Source organism: Mobula birostris, chromosome 9 (genome assembly GCF_030028105.1).
Source record: "Mobula birostris isolate sMobBir1 chromosome 9, sMobBir1.hap1, whole genome shotgun sequence".
Taxonomy (NCBI): Eukaryota; Metazoa; Chordata; class Chondrichthyes; order Myliobatiformes; family Myliobatidae; genus Mobula; species Mobula birostris.
In genome coordinates this window covers 1,709,689-1,725,943 of record NC_092378.1, presented here as the reverse complement: position 1 = coordinate 1,725,943, position 16,255 = coordinate 1,709,689, and the positions used below count along the sequence as shown (strand labels likewise).

The 16,255-nt window shown below is 44.1% G+C and overlaps 1 protein-coding gene across 1 annotated transcript in view; it reads left to right on the top strand.

Moving 5' to 3' along the window:
- Positions 1 to 228: 228 nt before the first annotated feature.
- Positions 229 to 16,255, top strand: part of polr3b (polymerase (RNA) III (DNA directed) polypeptide B) — a 146,605-nt gene continuing 130,578 nt past the window's right edge. Inside the window, exons 1-4 of the mRNA XM_072267353.1 lie at positions 229 to 306; positions 3,410 to 3,510; positions 3,608 to 3,699; positions 14,217 to 14,334. Of these exons, the coding sequence (XP_072123454.1) occupies positions 3,425 to 3,510; positions 3,608 to 3,699; positions 14,217 to 14,334 (296 nt within the window). The 5' untranslated portion in view covers positions 229 to 306; positions 3,410 to 3,424. The remainder of the gene's footprint in view (positions 307 to 3,409; positions 3,511 to 3,607; positions 3,700 to 14,216; positions 14,335 to 16,255) is intronic.

The window sequence follows — 16,255 nt, the reverse complement described above, 5'->3', positions numbered from 1 at the left end:
TGCCTGACTTGTTGAGTGCCTGCAGCATTTTTTGTATTTTTCTCTATTTTAATTTATTTCTTCCCATAGTATTGACAAATGAAATCTTGTTAGAGTTTATCTAACCCCAGTTCTAAAATAGTGTTAATTATAACGTCACAGAACATGGTACCTACACCAGTCTCTTTACTGGCAATTAAGCTATTGAAGTGTGATCACCAATACAATGTTGAAAACTGGATTTATTTTAGGTACCTGAATATTTACGTTGGAGTTCCAGACGTTGAAGAAAGTTTCAATGTGACGCGGCCTGTTGCACCTCATGAGGTATGGTGCAGCTCACTCTCAGTGGAAATTACTTATTTATTTAGAGATGATTATTCAGTTGCTGACTGGATATTTGCATTAATGAGCAGGTATACCTAATAATGTGGCCATTGAGTGTATACCATCCTTGTGTGGAAAATGTATGGCCATTGCAGCTGGATCAGGGTACGAGGCTGTATGATTTGCACTCTAGTCCATTTACGGCATATGGTTGTTGCTGCTTCCCGCTCCTAGTTTTATTTTTAATTTGGAGATACAGCACAGAACAGGCCCTTCCAGCCCAAGGAGCCGCACAGGCCAGCAACCCGCTGATGTAACTCCGGCTTAATCATGGGGCAATTTACAATGATCATTGACTGTTGAGGAAACCGCGCACACGTGGGAAGGAACATACAAAGTTTCTTACAGAGGGCAGTCTGAGCTCCAATGCCCCGAACTGTGATAGCATGGTACTAATTGCTACACAACCTTGGCACCCCATTTCTCCTTGATTTGATGGTAGTGAGTCGCTGCCTTGAGCCTCAGCAGTTCGTGTGGTTCCGGTTCTTCCACAGTGCTTTTGGGGAGGGAAATTAGACCCAACTGCAATGAGGGAATGGCGATACATTTTCCACAAAAGGTGACATTTTATTAGGTACACCTGCTTGTGAATGCAAATATCTAATTGGCCAATCATGTGGCAATCGGCAACTCATTGCATAGAAGTATGTAGACATGGTCAAGAGGTTCACATGTTGTTCAGAGTAAACATCAGAATGGGGAAGAAATGTGATCTAAATAACTTTGAAAGTGGAATGATTGTTGTTGCCAGACAGGGTGGTTTGATTATCTCAGAAACTGCTGTTCTCCTGGGATTTTCACGCACAATAGACTCTAGAGTTTACAGAGAATGGTGCAAGAAACAAAATAAAAACATACTGTGAGCAGCAGTCTGTGGGAGAAAATTTCTTGTTAATGAAACAGGTCAGAGGAGAATGGCCAAACTGGTTCAAGCTGACAGGAAAGCAATAGTAACTCAAATAACTGTGTGTTGCAATGAATCTGTGCAGAAGAGCAGCTTCAAGCACACAACAGGTTGAACTTTGAAGTGGGCTACAGCTACAGAAGAACGTGTGCTCAGTGGCCTCGGGTACAGGAGGTACAGTACCTAATAAAGTGGCCATTGAGTGTCGAACCTGGATATTTTGGTTGAAGGGATAAATCAGCTTTTCAAAGTTTTCCCTTACCATGAAACTGGGTAGCAGTTCGAGCAAGATGCAGCGAAGCTTTAAGATGCCTTAGGGAGACTGAATGAGAGGGTAAATACACGTCAAGAGCAGTACAACGTGGATAAATGTAACATGATCTAGTTTAGTAGGAAAATAAAGGCAGAGAATATTATTTAAATGAAGATGGGTTGGCACCAGGTCTTATACACCAGTCTTTGAAGCAAACATGTATAGCACTGTGCAAGAATCTTAGGCATCCTAGATTTTTTATATAGTTTCAGATGGTATGGCCTCCACAGAGCCCTGATCTCAACATCTTTGAGACTGTCTGGGATTACTTGGAGAGACAGAAGCAAGCAAGGCAGCCCAGCCATAGTCTGCAGAAGAACTTTGGCAAGTTCTGCAAGATGCTTGGAACAACCTACCATCTGATTTTCTCATAAAACTGCATGACAGTTTTGAAAAGCAACGCTGGCAGTTTGAAAGGCAAAGGGTGGTCACAACAAATCATTCATTTGTTTTAGTTTTTTACTGTTTACTGCTCTTTTTCATATTTAGAAACTTTTCATATGATTATTTTGAAATAATCTTTTCTTTGCACAATTTATTTACATGTGCCTAAGACTTTTGCACAGTTCTGTAGGTACAACATAAACACAAGATATCCTGCAGATGCTGGAAATTCAGAGAAATTCACACCAAATGCTGGAGGAGCTCAGCAGGCCAGGCAGCATCTATGGAAGGGAATTAACAGTTGAAGTTTCAGGTTGAGACCCATCATCAGTGTCGTCCTAAAGCATCGACTCTTCCTCTCCATGGAGGATAGTGAGATTTGTGTGGAGTGTGCTGATTTACTGGGGCACTTGGAGATAAAGAAGGAAATGGTTTTGGGTCTCTTAAAGAACATTAAGATAGATCATTCCCTGGGGCTGATGGGATATACCACAGGTATTGAGAGAGGTAAGAGGAGAGGTTGCTGGGGGTTGACCAAGATCTTTGTGTCCTATCTGCAATGCTAGTTCTTTCTTCACACACTCATCCTTTTGAATGTTCCTTGACAGATATTTGTCCAGATTCTTCAGTTGGAATTAGCTAATTGCCAGTTTAGCTGTGTAAAGAGAACAAATTCCAAATGGAGGTGATAGGTGACTAGGTGATCTTTATAAGGTGACATTGTTCAATGTTCAAAGTAAATTTAATATCAAAGTACATATACAGTATGTCACCATATACCACCTTTCTTGCGAGCATTCACAGTAAATACAAGAAACACAATAGAATCGATGAAAGACCACACCCAACAGGACAGACAGCAACCAATGTCCAAAAAAATCAACAAACTGTGCAAATACAAAAAAAAAGAGGAAAAAAGAAATAATAATAAATGAATAAGCAATAAATATCAAGAACATGGAATGAAGAGTACATTAAAATGGGATCAGTATAGTGTTGAGGCAAGTGAAGTTATCCCCTCTGGTTCAAGAGCCTGATGGTTGAAGGGTGATAACTGTTCCTGATCCTGGTGATGTGAGTCTTGAGGCTCCTGTACCACCTTACTGATAGCAACAGTGAGAGGAGAGCATGTACGTTTTGGTGGCGCTCCCTGATGATAGATGTTGCATTACTGCAGCAGCACTCCGTGTAGCTTTGCTCAGTGGTTGGGAGGACTTTACCTGTGAAGGTCGGAGCCGTATCTACTACTACTTGTAGGATTTTCCATACAAGAGTATGGTGTTTCCATCGATCATAGTTAACACCAAATGAAGTAATTCTCTTTTTCTGATGTAGCCCAAAGTATTAAATCACTATCCAATGACAAACAAGATGTTGGAGGGACACTGGAGATCACTGCTCACCTCTGAATCAAATTATTTATTTCCCATTTCCGTTCTCAGTGTCGCCTGAGGGACATGACGTATTCCGCCCCCATCACGGTGGACATTGAATACACCCGAGGAAGCCAGCGAATAATACGCAATGCATTGCCCATCGGCAGGTAATTGGCACCCAGCGAGGGCTCCACTCAATAGTTCGTCCAGTGTCCTGGGTATTTCCTTACCTGCTGTGTCCTAATGGCTGATGTTTCATTCTAGGATGCCTATAATGCTACGCAGCTCGAATTGTGTACTCACGGGGAAAACTCCAGCAGAGTTTGCAAAACTGAATGAATGTCCCCTGGACCCAGGTGAATATTGATGATCTTTCTAACTGAATGTTACAGCAGAATCTATTTGGAAAATGAATCCCAATAAGCTACAATAGATAGTTTGTCCTGGGGTTGGAGGACTATGTGGGTGGGTGAGTGGGAGAAAAGGGGTTTGATGTTGTTTTGTTTTTGTTCTGCCGAACATTGTTTAATCTTAGTATTGGTGCTGTTCAGCCAGTAATATCTTAATGAAACACAGAAAACAAATTTAATTTTATGTATTTTCATCATATTTAGAATATAGAATATCATAACACAGTATAGTCCCTTCAGCCCATAATGTTCTGCTAACTTTTTAATGTACTCGTAAGATTAGTCTAGCCCTTCCCTTCTACAAAGCCTTCCATTTTCTATCATCCACGTGCCTCTGAAATGTACTGTGAGATTTTAAAAGAGCTGGGGTGCTGTTGGGAATTTTCAGTGGGCTACAATCAGTATGAGAGGTCATTCTTTGGTGACACAGCATGAGGTTTAAAAAGAGCCTGGGCACTTTTGTGACTTTTCAGCAGGCTGCAGTCGTAATGAGCTATAAAAAGGCAAGGGTCAATAAAAAGCGACATGTAAGTGGAGCGGCCATTGTGTGAGTGGGCAGTGTTGGAGTGGTCAGGCTTTGGCTCAATAAGCTTGGGCAAACACAGGGGGAGGTTGTAAGTAAATTTCAAGTAATTGATTGTTTATGTTAGCACATAGCTAGTTTGCTGAGAATGAGTCCAGAGTTGGTGCCATGTTCCTTGTGTGAGATGTGAGAACTCTGGGAGACCTCCAGTCTTCTTGATAACTACATCTGCATAAAGAGCACTGGGCTGTAGCTCCTTAGAGGCCATGTTAAGGAACTGGAGCTTCAGCTCGTATGAGAAACTGAGGAGGTGGTAGGTAGATTCTACAGGGAGATAGTCATCCCTAAGTTGTGGGAAGCAGGTACCTGGGTGACCGTCAGGAGAGCAAAAGGAAGTGCAGAGTATCCCATTTCCCTCAATAATAAGTATACCACTTTGGATGTTGTTGGGGAGGGAGGAAAATCAGCCTACCAGGGGAATCTGCAGCAATCTGGCAGCTGAGTCTGAGTCTGTGTCTGTCACTCAGAAGGAAAGGGGAAGAAGAGGAGTGCAGTCATGATGGGAGATTTCATACATAAATAGAGATTCTATGGACATGAAAGAGACTCCCAGATGGTATGCTGACTGAGTCAGGGCGACTCGGATCGGGTCCATAGCATTCTAGAGGTGGAGGGTGAACAGCTGGAAGTTTGGTACATATTGGTACCAATGACATGAGTAGGAAGGGAGCAGGCCTTGAAGAGCGAATATAGGGAATTAGGTAGAAAGCTGAAAACCAGGAGTTCCAGGGTAGTGGACTCCTGCCTGTGGGGGTAAGAATAGGATGATTTGCCTGAAGAATTCATGCAGGCGGTAGAGTTGCAAATTTCTGGATCATTAGAATCTCTTCTGGGGAAAGTATGACCAGTACAAAAAGGACAGGTTACCCGAGGGTAACTAATATCCTTGCGGGTAGCTTTGCTAGAGCTGTTGGGGAGGGTTTAAACTAATTTGGCAGAGGAATGTAAACCAGCCCGATAGAGCTGAAGATGGGGCAGCTGGTATACAACTACGTGGTGTGTAGCGGACTGTCAGGGAGGACATGCAGATGATAGGGCAAAATTGCAGTCAGTGGAAGATTTTAGAGGATTGGAAAATTACAAAAGTTGCTCCACTCTTTGGGAAGGGAGGGAGGCAGAAGAAAGGAAATTAAAAGCCAGTGAGCCTGACTTCCATGGTTGGAAAGATGTTTGAGTCTATTATTAAGGGTGAAGTTTCAGGGTACCTGGAGGCACGTGACAAAATAGGCCAAAGTCAGCATTGTCTACTTAACGAGAATTCTTGCCTGACAAAGTTGTTGGAATTCTTTGAGGAAATAACAGGTAGGATAGACAAAGAAGAGTCAGTGGATGTGGTTTATTTGGATTTTCAGAAGGCTGCTGCACATGAGGTTCTTAACAAGATAAGAGCCCATGGTATTACAGGAAAGATACTAGCATGGATAGAAGATTTGTTGACTGGCATTAGGCAAAGAGTGTGAATAAAGGGAATCTTTTCTGATTGGCTGCCGGTGACTAGTGCTGTTCCACAGGGGCTGGTATTGGGGCCACTTCTTTTGACGTTATATGTTAATGATTTGGATGAAGGAATTGATGGTTTTGTTGCCAATTTCATGGATGATACAGAGGTAGGTGGAGGGGCGAGTAGTGTCGAGGAAGCAGGGAGGCTGCAGAAGGAATGGAGGCTGGAGAATGGCCAAAGAAGTGGCAGATGGAATATAATGTCAGGAAGTGTATGGTCATGCACTTTGGTAGAAATAAAAGTATGGACTATTTTCTAAACTCAGAGAAAATTCAAAAACCAGAGGTGTAAAGGGATTTGAGAGTCATTGTGCTGGATTCCCTAAGGTGGTAACTTGGTGGTGAAGAAGACAAATGCAATTTCCAAATTCATTTCAAGAGGACTAGAATACAAAAGCAAGGATATGACGCTGAGGCATTATAAAGCATTGGCCAGACCGCACTTTGAATATTGTGAGTAGTTTTGGGCCCCTTTTCTGAGAAAAGATGTGCTGACGTTGTAGAGGGTTTAGAGAAGGTTCAGAAGCATGATCCCAAGAATGAAAGCATTAATGTAAGATGGCTCTGGGCCTGTACTCACTAGAGTTTATAAGAATGGGGGAGGGGGTCGCTCATTGAAATCTCTTGAATATTCAAAGGCCTAGATAGAGTAGCTGTGGAGAGGATGTTTTCTATAGCGGAGGAAACTAGGACCAGAGGGCATAGCCTCAGAATAGAGAAACATCCATTTAGAACAGCTGTGAAGGAAATTTTCTTTAGCCAGAGGGTGGTGAATCTGTGGAATTCATTGCTCCAGATGGCTGTGTAGGCCAAGTCATTGGGTATATTTGAGGCAAAGGTTCATAGGTTCTTGATTAATCAGGGTATCAAAGGTTATGGGAAGAAGGCAGGAGAATGAAGTAGAGAAGGATAATAAATCAGCCATAGTGGAATAGTGGAGTAGACTCGATGGGCTGAATGGCCTAATTCTGCTCCTATGTGTTATGATCTTACGGTATCTGCCTCTATCACCACCCCTGGTAGTGCGTTCAATGCACCCAACACTCAGTGTGAAGAAAAAACCTGCCACTGACATGCCCCTTATGCTTCCCTCCATTTACCTTAAAATCCTGCCCCTTGTATGAGCCACCAGGCAACAAAAGTCTTTGGCTATCCACAAATTTTCTCAGATGTGTCAAATCACTTCACATACTGTGAATTATTCCTTCTGTCGTCTTCTCCCTTCCTTTCCAGTCCTGATGAAAGGGCTCAGCCTGAAACATCAACACCTTATTCCCTTCCATAGTCTCTGCTTGACCTGCTGAGTTCCTCCAGCATTTTGTGTGTGTTACTGTGAATTATTCTGGGTTAGCAACTGTTAATTGTGCAGAGGTGGAAAAACAAGTTCAAGTTTAATTGTTATTCAACCGTACGCATCCATATAGCCAAATGAAACAGAGTTCCCCCGAGTCCAAGGTGCAAAACACAGTACCTGCAGTCACACACAGCACATAGCACATATAGTTACGATGGCAGAAAAATATACTGTTACAAGAAATATATATATATAAAAATAATGTAGCCCTGAGTGTTGTGGCCTAAAAATTGATAGTGCATGGGATGTTGTGCTGGAGCCACATTTCTGCAAGAACAAGCACGTAGCTGTTCCTCATCTCGCCCAGCTGCAGATGAACACAATCCAGTTTGTCTTCCACTGAGCAAACACTGGAGGGCAGCATGAACAGGAGGGGATAGGAATGGGAGGAAAATTAAGGATATGGGCATCGTGCAGGCAGAAGGTTGTAGTTTTGTTGGCCATTTGATTATTAATTTAATTGGTTTGGCACAACAATGTGGGTTGAAGGACCTGTTGCTGTGCTGTACTGTTCCTTGTACTAAGATCCCACACAATTGGAATGGATAGGCATGAAGCTGGCATTCGGTGCTGTTGGTTATGGCAACAGGTTTTGCCTGAGCATTGAATCAATTGTTTGCTTTTCACAAAGAGACTTACATTTTGGGCAAACATGAGGAAATCTGCAGATGGTGCAATTTCAAGCAACACACATTAAAATTGCTGGTGAACACAGCAGGCCAGGCAGCATCTATAGGAAGAGGTACAGTCGACATTTCGGGCCGAGACCCTTCGTCAGGACTAACTGAAAGAAGAGATTCTCTTACTATCTCTTCTTTCAGTTAGTCCTGACGAAGGGTCTCGGCCCGAAACATTGACTGTACCTCTTCCTAGAGATGCTGCCTGGCCTGCTGCGTTCACCAGCAACTCTTATGTGTGTTGCTTACATTTTGGGCATATGGATTGGATAAACACCAAACTGCATGAAATGGCACCAGAACTGGAAAACATTTGTAAAAAGTTGGAGTTTATTATCATTCAACCGTATACATGTATACATCCGAACAAAACAAGGAAATAGTGTTTGAGGTCAAACACTTTCTATCAGAATCAGGGAGATTTAGAGCAGGAACAGTCTTTAAACAAGTGCAACAAAACAACAAATTTCATGGCATCCGTGATAAGCTGATTGTGATTCAGGTGGGCAGAGGAGGGAAAATGAAAGGGACAGTCTGTGATAGTGTATGAGGCAGGTGAGATTAAAGGACAAGTGGGATGAAGGGCATCGGGATCTGGGCCCAGCGGCTGCCGTCTGCAGTTGTAGATCATCATTTCAATCCGGAGAACTGTAAGGTGTCTCACAACAAGATGAAGCCCAGTTCCTTGCATTGCAATCAAATTTGATAATGGAAGTAGAGGATAGTAAGGGAACATTAAAGTGGGGCAGATTGAATAGAGCTGTACAAGAGAGCAATCACCCAAATTGTGTTTGTAAAGGAATCATGTCATGGGCAGTAAGTAGTCTAGCATGGGGAAGTGAACCTGGTTGGGTGATCAGAGCCTCAGTGGGACAGTGTTTTGGGAGCAGTGATCATAACTTGGATAACGGTAATACTGGACTTTTGCAGTGAGGAGAGGTACTGAATTGGGAAACAGGTAATTACAGCATTATTGGGTAGGAGCAAGAGAGAGCAGATCAGGAGTAACTATTACTCAGTAAGTCCATGTCCAGTGTTGGGGTCATTCAAAGGCAGCTGGTCAGAATTCCACACCAACTTATTTCCGTAAGGAAGAAAGACAAGGATGGCGTAGTTCAGCAGTCTTGGATGATAAGAGATATAGGAAATTAAGTCAAAAAAAAAAGGAAGTGCATGTAAGGTTTAGGAAGCTGAAATCAGACGGAGCCTTTGAAAGATATGTAGGAAGCAGGAAAGTACTTAAACAGGGAATTGGGAAGCTGAAAGGGGCCATGAAATGCGCTGTGACTAGAATTAAAACAAATCCCAATTTGTTTTATACGTTCATTAAAAACGAGATTAAATATGTAGAACATAAAGGAGGGAATTTCTGCCTGGGGCCAGGGAAAGTGGGCGAGGTATAAATTGGGGATGTTGCATCAGTATTCGGCATGGAAAAGGACAGTAGTGAGATTGGAGATGCATGCTGACGTTCTAGGACATGGGTGGACAATAGTGAGATCAGGAGAGACATGCTGACATTCTGGGTCATGGAGATAGATAATAGATGCAGGAGTAGGCCATTTGGCCCTTCGAGCCAGCACCGCCATTCACTATGATCATGGCTGATCATCCACAATCAGTACCCAGTTCCTGCCTTATCCCTATAACCTTTGATTCTGCTATCTTTAAGAGCTCTATCCATCTCTTTCTTGAAAGCATCCAGAGACTTAGCCTCCACTGCCTTCTGGGGCAGAGCATTCCACATATCCACCACTCTCTGGGTGAAAAAGCTTTTCCTCGACTCTGTTCTAAATGGCCTACCCCTTATTCTTAAACTGTGGCCTCTGGTTCTGGACTCACCCATCAGTGGGAACATGCTTCCTGCCTCCAGCGTGTCCAATCCCTTAGTAATCTTATATGTTTTAATCAGATCCCCCTTCATCCTTTTAAATTCATGTGTATACAAGCCCAGTCGCTCCAATCTTTCAACATATGACATTTCTGCCAGAAAGTTCAACTTTTGTTTCATCTGTTCACAGAACATTGTCTCAGAAGTGTTGTGGAACATCCAGGTGGTTTTTCAAAACTTGAAACATGCTGCAATGTTTTTTTTTGGAGAGCAGTGGTTTTTCCATGGTGTCCTTCCAAAAACATCATTCTTGTTTGGTGTTTTTCTTATAATGGACAAATGAACAGAGACTTCAGCAAGTTTTAGTGATTTCTGCAGGTCTTTTGCTATTACCCTTCGGTTCTTCTCCACTTCCTTTGGCATTCATTGATTGGAGCAGCTGACTCCAAATAGCTTCTGTAGAAGGCATTACCCCAGAAGTTCACATACTTTTTGAACCAAGACTGTGATTGTTTAAATGGCGTACAATGTAACTACAAAGGGTTCACAAACTTTTTCTTGCAACTGTATGTCCCCAGGCCTGATGGGATCAGAGAAGATTCACGAGAATGATTCCAGGAATGAAAGGGTTATCATATGAGGAATGTCTGGCAGCTATTGGGGCTGTATTCCCTGGAGTTCAGGAGAATGAGGGGAGATCTCATAGAAATATTCCAGATGTTAAAAGGCCTGAACAGATTAGACATGGCAGTTATTTCCCAAGGTTGGGGAACCTAGGACAAGAGGGCACGACTTCATGATTGAAGAACGTCCATTTAGAACAGAGATGTGGATAAATTACTTTAGTCAAAGGGTGGTAAATCTGTGGAATTTGTTGCCACAAGTGGCTGTGCAGGCCAAGTCATTGGTGCATTTAAAGCTGAGATCGGTAGGTTCTTGATCAGTCAGAGCATCAAAGGATATAGGGAGCAGGCAGGGGAGTGGGGGTGACTGGAAGAATTGGATCAGCCCATGATTGAATGGCAGAGCAGACTATCAAGACTTTATTGAGAAAAACTAGAGACGAGAGCGTAGAGGCCTTGACAGAGATCTTCGTGTCCTCTTTAGACACATAAGAGGTCCTGGAGGACTGGAGAACAGCTGAGAAGAATTTAAAAAGAAGACAGCTTTATAGAGCGGGCATCGGAATAGAGAGGGTCAGAGCAGATGGGCTTTGACAATAACGGGTCGAGGCATGGTAAGTTACTTGTGAAGAATAGGAAGTATGTCTACAAGGCCGGTGTTCTGTACTGGGTGTCGGATGCGGGATGTCCAGGAGACTCCCAGCCTCCCGGACGGCCACATCTGTGCTGGGTGCACCAAGCTGCAGCTCCTCAGGAACCAGGTTAGGGAACTGGAGCTGCAGCTCGATGACCTTCGTCTGGTCAGGGAAAGTGAAGATGTGATAGATAGAATCTTTAAGCAAGTTGTCACACCAGGGGCCTCGGGAGACAGAATAAGTGGGTAACAATCAGAAGAGGGAAAGGCAGGAGTCAGATTCTAGAAAGTACCCCAGTGGGCCCCCTTAACAATAAGTACTCCTGTTTGTAGGTGGAGATGGCCTACCTGGGGGAAACAACAGTGGCCGTGCCTCTGGCACAGAGTCTCTCCCTGTGGCTCAGAAGGATAGGGAAAGGAAGAGGATGGCAGCAGTCACAAGGGACTTTATAGTTAGGAGGTCAGACAGGTGATTCTGTGGACGCAGGAAAGAAGCACGGATTTTAGCTTGCCTCCCAGGTGCCAGGGTCCGGAATGTTACTGATCGCGTCCAAGATATCCTGAAGTGGGAAGGTGAACAGCCAGAGGTCATGGTACACATTGGTACCAATGACATAGTTAGGAAACGGGAGGAGGTCCTGAAGACTACAGGGAGTTAGTAAAGAAGCTGAGAAGCAGGACCACAAGGGTAGTAATCTTGGGACTACTGCCTATGCCATGCAACAGTGAGTATAGGAATAGAGTGAGGTGGAGGATAAATGCATGGCTGAGAGATTGGAACAGTGGGCAGGGATTCAGATTTCTGGATCATTAGGGCCTCTTTTGGAGCAGTCATGACCTGTACAATAAGGATGGGTTGCACTTGAATCTGAGGGGGACCGATATACTGGCAGGGAGGTTTGCAAGGGCTATTGGGGAGAGTTTAAACTAGAATCGCTGGGGAGTGGGAACCGAACTGAAGAGATGGTGGAAGGGGCATTTGGCTCACAAATAGAGAAAGCTTGTAGGCAGGTGATAGAGAAGGGATGTCTCAGACCGATGGTTTGAGATGTGTCTATTTTAATGCAAGGAGTATAATGAACAAAGCGGATGAGCTTAGAGCGTGGATCAGTACTTGGAGCTATGATGTTGTGGCCATTACAGAGACTTGGATGTTTTGAGGATGTGACTAAACACATTGATGAAGGAAGAGCAGTAGATGTAGTGTATGTGGATTTCAGCAAGGCATTTGATAAGGTACCCCATGCAAGGCTTATTGAGAAAGTAAGGAGGCATGGGATCCAAGAGGACCTTGTTTTGTAGTTCCAGAACTGGCTTGCCCACAGAAGGCAAGGAGTGGTTGTAGAAGCGTCATATTCTGCATGGAGGTCGGTCACCAGTGGTGTGTCTCAAGGGTCTGTTCTAGGACCCCTTCTCTTCATGGTTTTTATATGAGGAAGTAGAGGGATGAGTTAGTAAATTTGCTGATGACACAAAGGTTGAGGGTGTTGTGGATAGTGTGGAGGGCTGTCAGAGGTTACAGCGGGACATTGATAGGATGCAAAACTGGGCTGAGAAGTGGCAGATGGAGTTCAACTGGATAAGTGTAAGATGGTTCATTTTGGTAAGTCAAATATGATGGCAGAATATAGTACTAATGGTAAGACTCCTGGCAATGTGGAGGATCAGAGGGATCTTAGGGTCCGAGTCCATAGGACACTCAAAGCTGCTACGCAGGTTACCTGTGTGGTTAAGAAGGCATATGGTGTATTGGCCTTCATCAACTGTGGTATCGAGTTCAAGAGCTGAGAGGTAATATTACAGCTACTGTATATAGGACCCTGGTCAGACCCCACTTAGAGTACTGTGCTCATTTCTGGTCACCTCACTACAGGAAGGATGTGGAAACTAGAAAGAGTGCAGAGGAGATTTACAAAGATGTTGCCTGGATTGGGGAGCATGCCTTATGAGAATAGGTTGAGTGAACTTGGCCTTTTCTCCTTGGAGCAACGGAGGATGAGAGGTGACCTGATAGAGGTGTATAAGATGATGAGAGACATTGATCGTGTGGATAGTCAGAGGCTCTTCCCCAGGGCTGAAATGGCTAACACGAGAGGGCACAGTTTTAAGGTCTTGGAAGTAGGTACAGAGGAGATATCAGGGGTAAGAATTTTACGCAGAGAGTGGTGAGTGTGTGGAATGGGCTGCTGGCAATGGTGGTGGACCCGGATACGATCGGGTCTTTTAAGAGACTCTTGGATAGGTACATGGAGCTTAGAAAATAGAGGGCTATGGGTAACCCTAGGTAATTTCTGAAGTAAGTATATGTTCAGCACAGCTTTGTGGGCCGAAGGGCCTGTGTTATGCTGTAGGGTTTCTAATTACTTAACTGGTCCTTTGTCTAAAAAGTGTAGCCTCCAACCTGATGGCAGAAACATCGATTTCTCCAACTTTCAGTCATTTTCTCGCTCCCCTTCCCTCTTCTATTCTCCACTCTGGCCTCCTATCTCTTCTGATCACCTACCTTTCACCTCCCTGGGTCCCTTCTTCCTTCCCTTTCTCTCATGGTCAGTTCTCCACTGCTACCATATTCCTTCTTCTCTAGCTCTTTGCCTTTTCCACCTGTCGCCTCCCAGCTTCTTACTCCACCTCTCCTTCCCCACCCACCTGGTTTCACCTATCTTGTCCTCCTTCCCCTCCCACCCCACCTTGTTATTCTGGCTTCTTCCCCCTTCCTTTTCAGTCCTGATGAAGGGTCTCAGTCCAAAACGTTGATTGTTTATTCTCTTGCACAGATGCTGCCTGACCTGCTGAGTTCCTCCAGCATTTTGTGTGTTGCTCTATTTTTACAAATCTCTTGTGACATTTCCTCTGAGCAAATGAGCCCGTATTTCCATCCTCCAGCGTTGTGTGTGTGTAGTTTAGGAAGTGTTGTTGTTCAGGGTTTTTTACTTATTGAAGGGATGTGGAAGTGTCTGAGGGCATTGACATTTATTGTCAATATTGGTCAGGGACTTGCAGAAGGAAGGGTCCCTTTCCATACTGAAAGGGGACGGGACGATGTTTGTGGTGCCAGGAAGGGCGGAACTGTTAGGATGGAGCTACAGGTGGTTCTGAGTGGTTAGGGTTGGGGTGAGAACAAGTGTGGCCAATAAACAGTGTTATTGAAGCTAGAAGGAACGTATGGCTTGGACAGAAATAATTTTTATGTGCTTGTTAACTGTAGAAATTTCATTTGCAGTATAAAGCTGGAATTAATTCTTTGTTTGTTGATCTTTTTAGGTGGCTATTTCATTGTGAAAGGTGTTGAAAAGGTTATTCTCATCCAGGAACAGCTGTCGAAGAACAGAATAATTGTGGATGCTGACAGGAAGGGTACTGTTGGTGCTTCTGTGACAAGGTACTGCACTCAGTGACAAGCTGACACTGAAGTTCAGTTAATACACAGTCCATCGCCAATGTGTGGTTGACAGGACAGCTTGGGGAGCTCCAGGGATGGATGTGCACAGCACCTCCCAACTGCCTGCTCCACCTCTCAGTCTTTCCATAATACATGGGAGCAGAATTAGGTCATACGGCCATCGAGACTGCACCACCACTCCAGCAATGGCTGGAGTGGCCTCTCAGCCCCATTTTCCTCTGTTCTCTGCAACCTTTGATGCCCTGACCAATCAAGAACCTATCAACCTCTGCTTTAAATACACCATTGACTTAGCCTCCAACTGTTTGTGGCAGAGATTTGCCACCTACTAGCTAAAGAAATTTCTCCTCATCTCTGTTCTAAAGGGATGTCCCTCTGTTCTGAAGTTGTGTCCTCTGGTCCTAGACTCTCCTACCATAGGAGCCATCCTCTCCACATCCACTCCCTATGGGTCTTTCAATATTTGATAGGTTTCAAAGAGATCCCCTCTATTTCTTATAAATTCCAGCGAGTACAGGCCCAGATCCATCGAACATTCCCCATACATTAACCATTTAATTCCCAGAATCATACCTGTCAACTGCCTCTGGACCCTCTCCAATGTCATTGTCCCATGATTAGGTTAAATTTAATTAGGGGTTTCAGGGGTTGCTGGGCAGTGTGGCTGGGAGGACTGTGTCACTAAATAAATAAATAAATAAATCACATTAATAAATAAGGGTGAGGAGGGAAAAGTTTAAAGGGAACATTGGGGGGGGACTTCTTCACACAGAGAGTGGTGGGAGTATGGAATGAGCTGCCAGACGAGGTGGTAAATGCAGGTTCTTTTTTAACATTTAAGAATAAATTGGACAGATACATGGATGGGAGGTGTATGGAGGGATATGGTCCATGTGCAGGTCAGTGGGACTAGGCAGAAAATAGTTCGGCACAGCCAAGAAGGGCCAAAAGGCCTGTTTCTGTGCTGTAGTTTTTCTCTGGTTTCTATTTTTCTACTATAAATTGCAATCAGAAATATATATAAAAATTGTTGTGCAAAAGGGGAGAAAAAATATAATGAGGTAGTGTTCATGGGGGTCCCTAATAATGGATGCCGCCTTTTCGAGGCATTGCCTTTTGAAGATGTCCTTGATGCTGGACAGGCTCGTGCCCATGATGGAGCTGGCTGAGTTTACAACTTCCTAAAACTTTTTCCGATCCTGTGCAGTAGCCCCCCTATACCAGATGGTGATGCAGCCAGTTAGAATGCTCTCCACAGTACATCTGTTGAAATTTGTGAGAGTTTTTGGTGACGTACCAAATTCAATAGGTTGTGCAAAAAGATAGTAGCAATTAGAAGTGGACATGTGCTGGTTGATGGGGGCCCTTTATGACAGATGCTGCCTTTTTGAGGTATCAACTTTTGAAGTTGTTCCCACCCCCACGTGCTGCTCCCTACTGCCTTCACTCAGACCTGATGCAGTGTCTCAACCTGAATTGTCACCTCACACCTTCTGCCTCCAGAGGTGCCACTTGATCCACTGAGCTCTTTGTGAGTTCTGTTTTTGTTGCCGGTTATAAATGTAGTTGGGCTGACCTCTGTGCTTCAGGTTCTGATGCAACAGATTCACTGTACTGAATACTGGTGTGCCAGAATTGTCCTGTCACATATTCACTGGGCTGAATACTGGCGTGCCAGGATTGTCCTGTCACAGATTCACTGAGCTGAATACTGGCGTGCCAGGATTGTCCTATCACAGATTCACTGGGCTGATTTCTAGGGTGCCAGTGTTGTCACAGATTCACCTGGCTGATTACTGGGGTGCCAGGGTTGTCACATCACAGATTCAATGGGCTGATTACTGGGGTGCCAGTGTTGTCACAGATTCACCTGGCTGATTACTGGGGTGCCAGGGTTGTC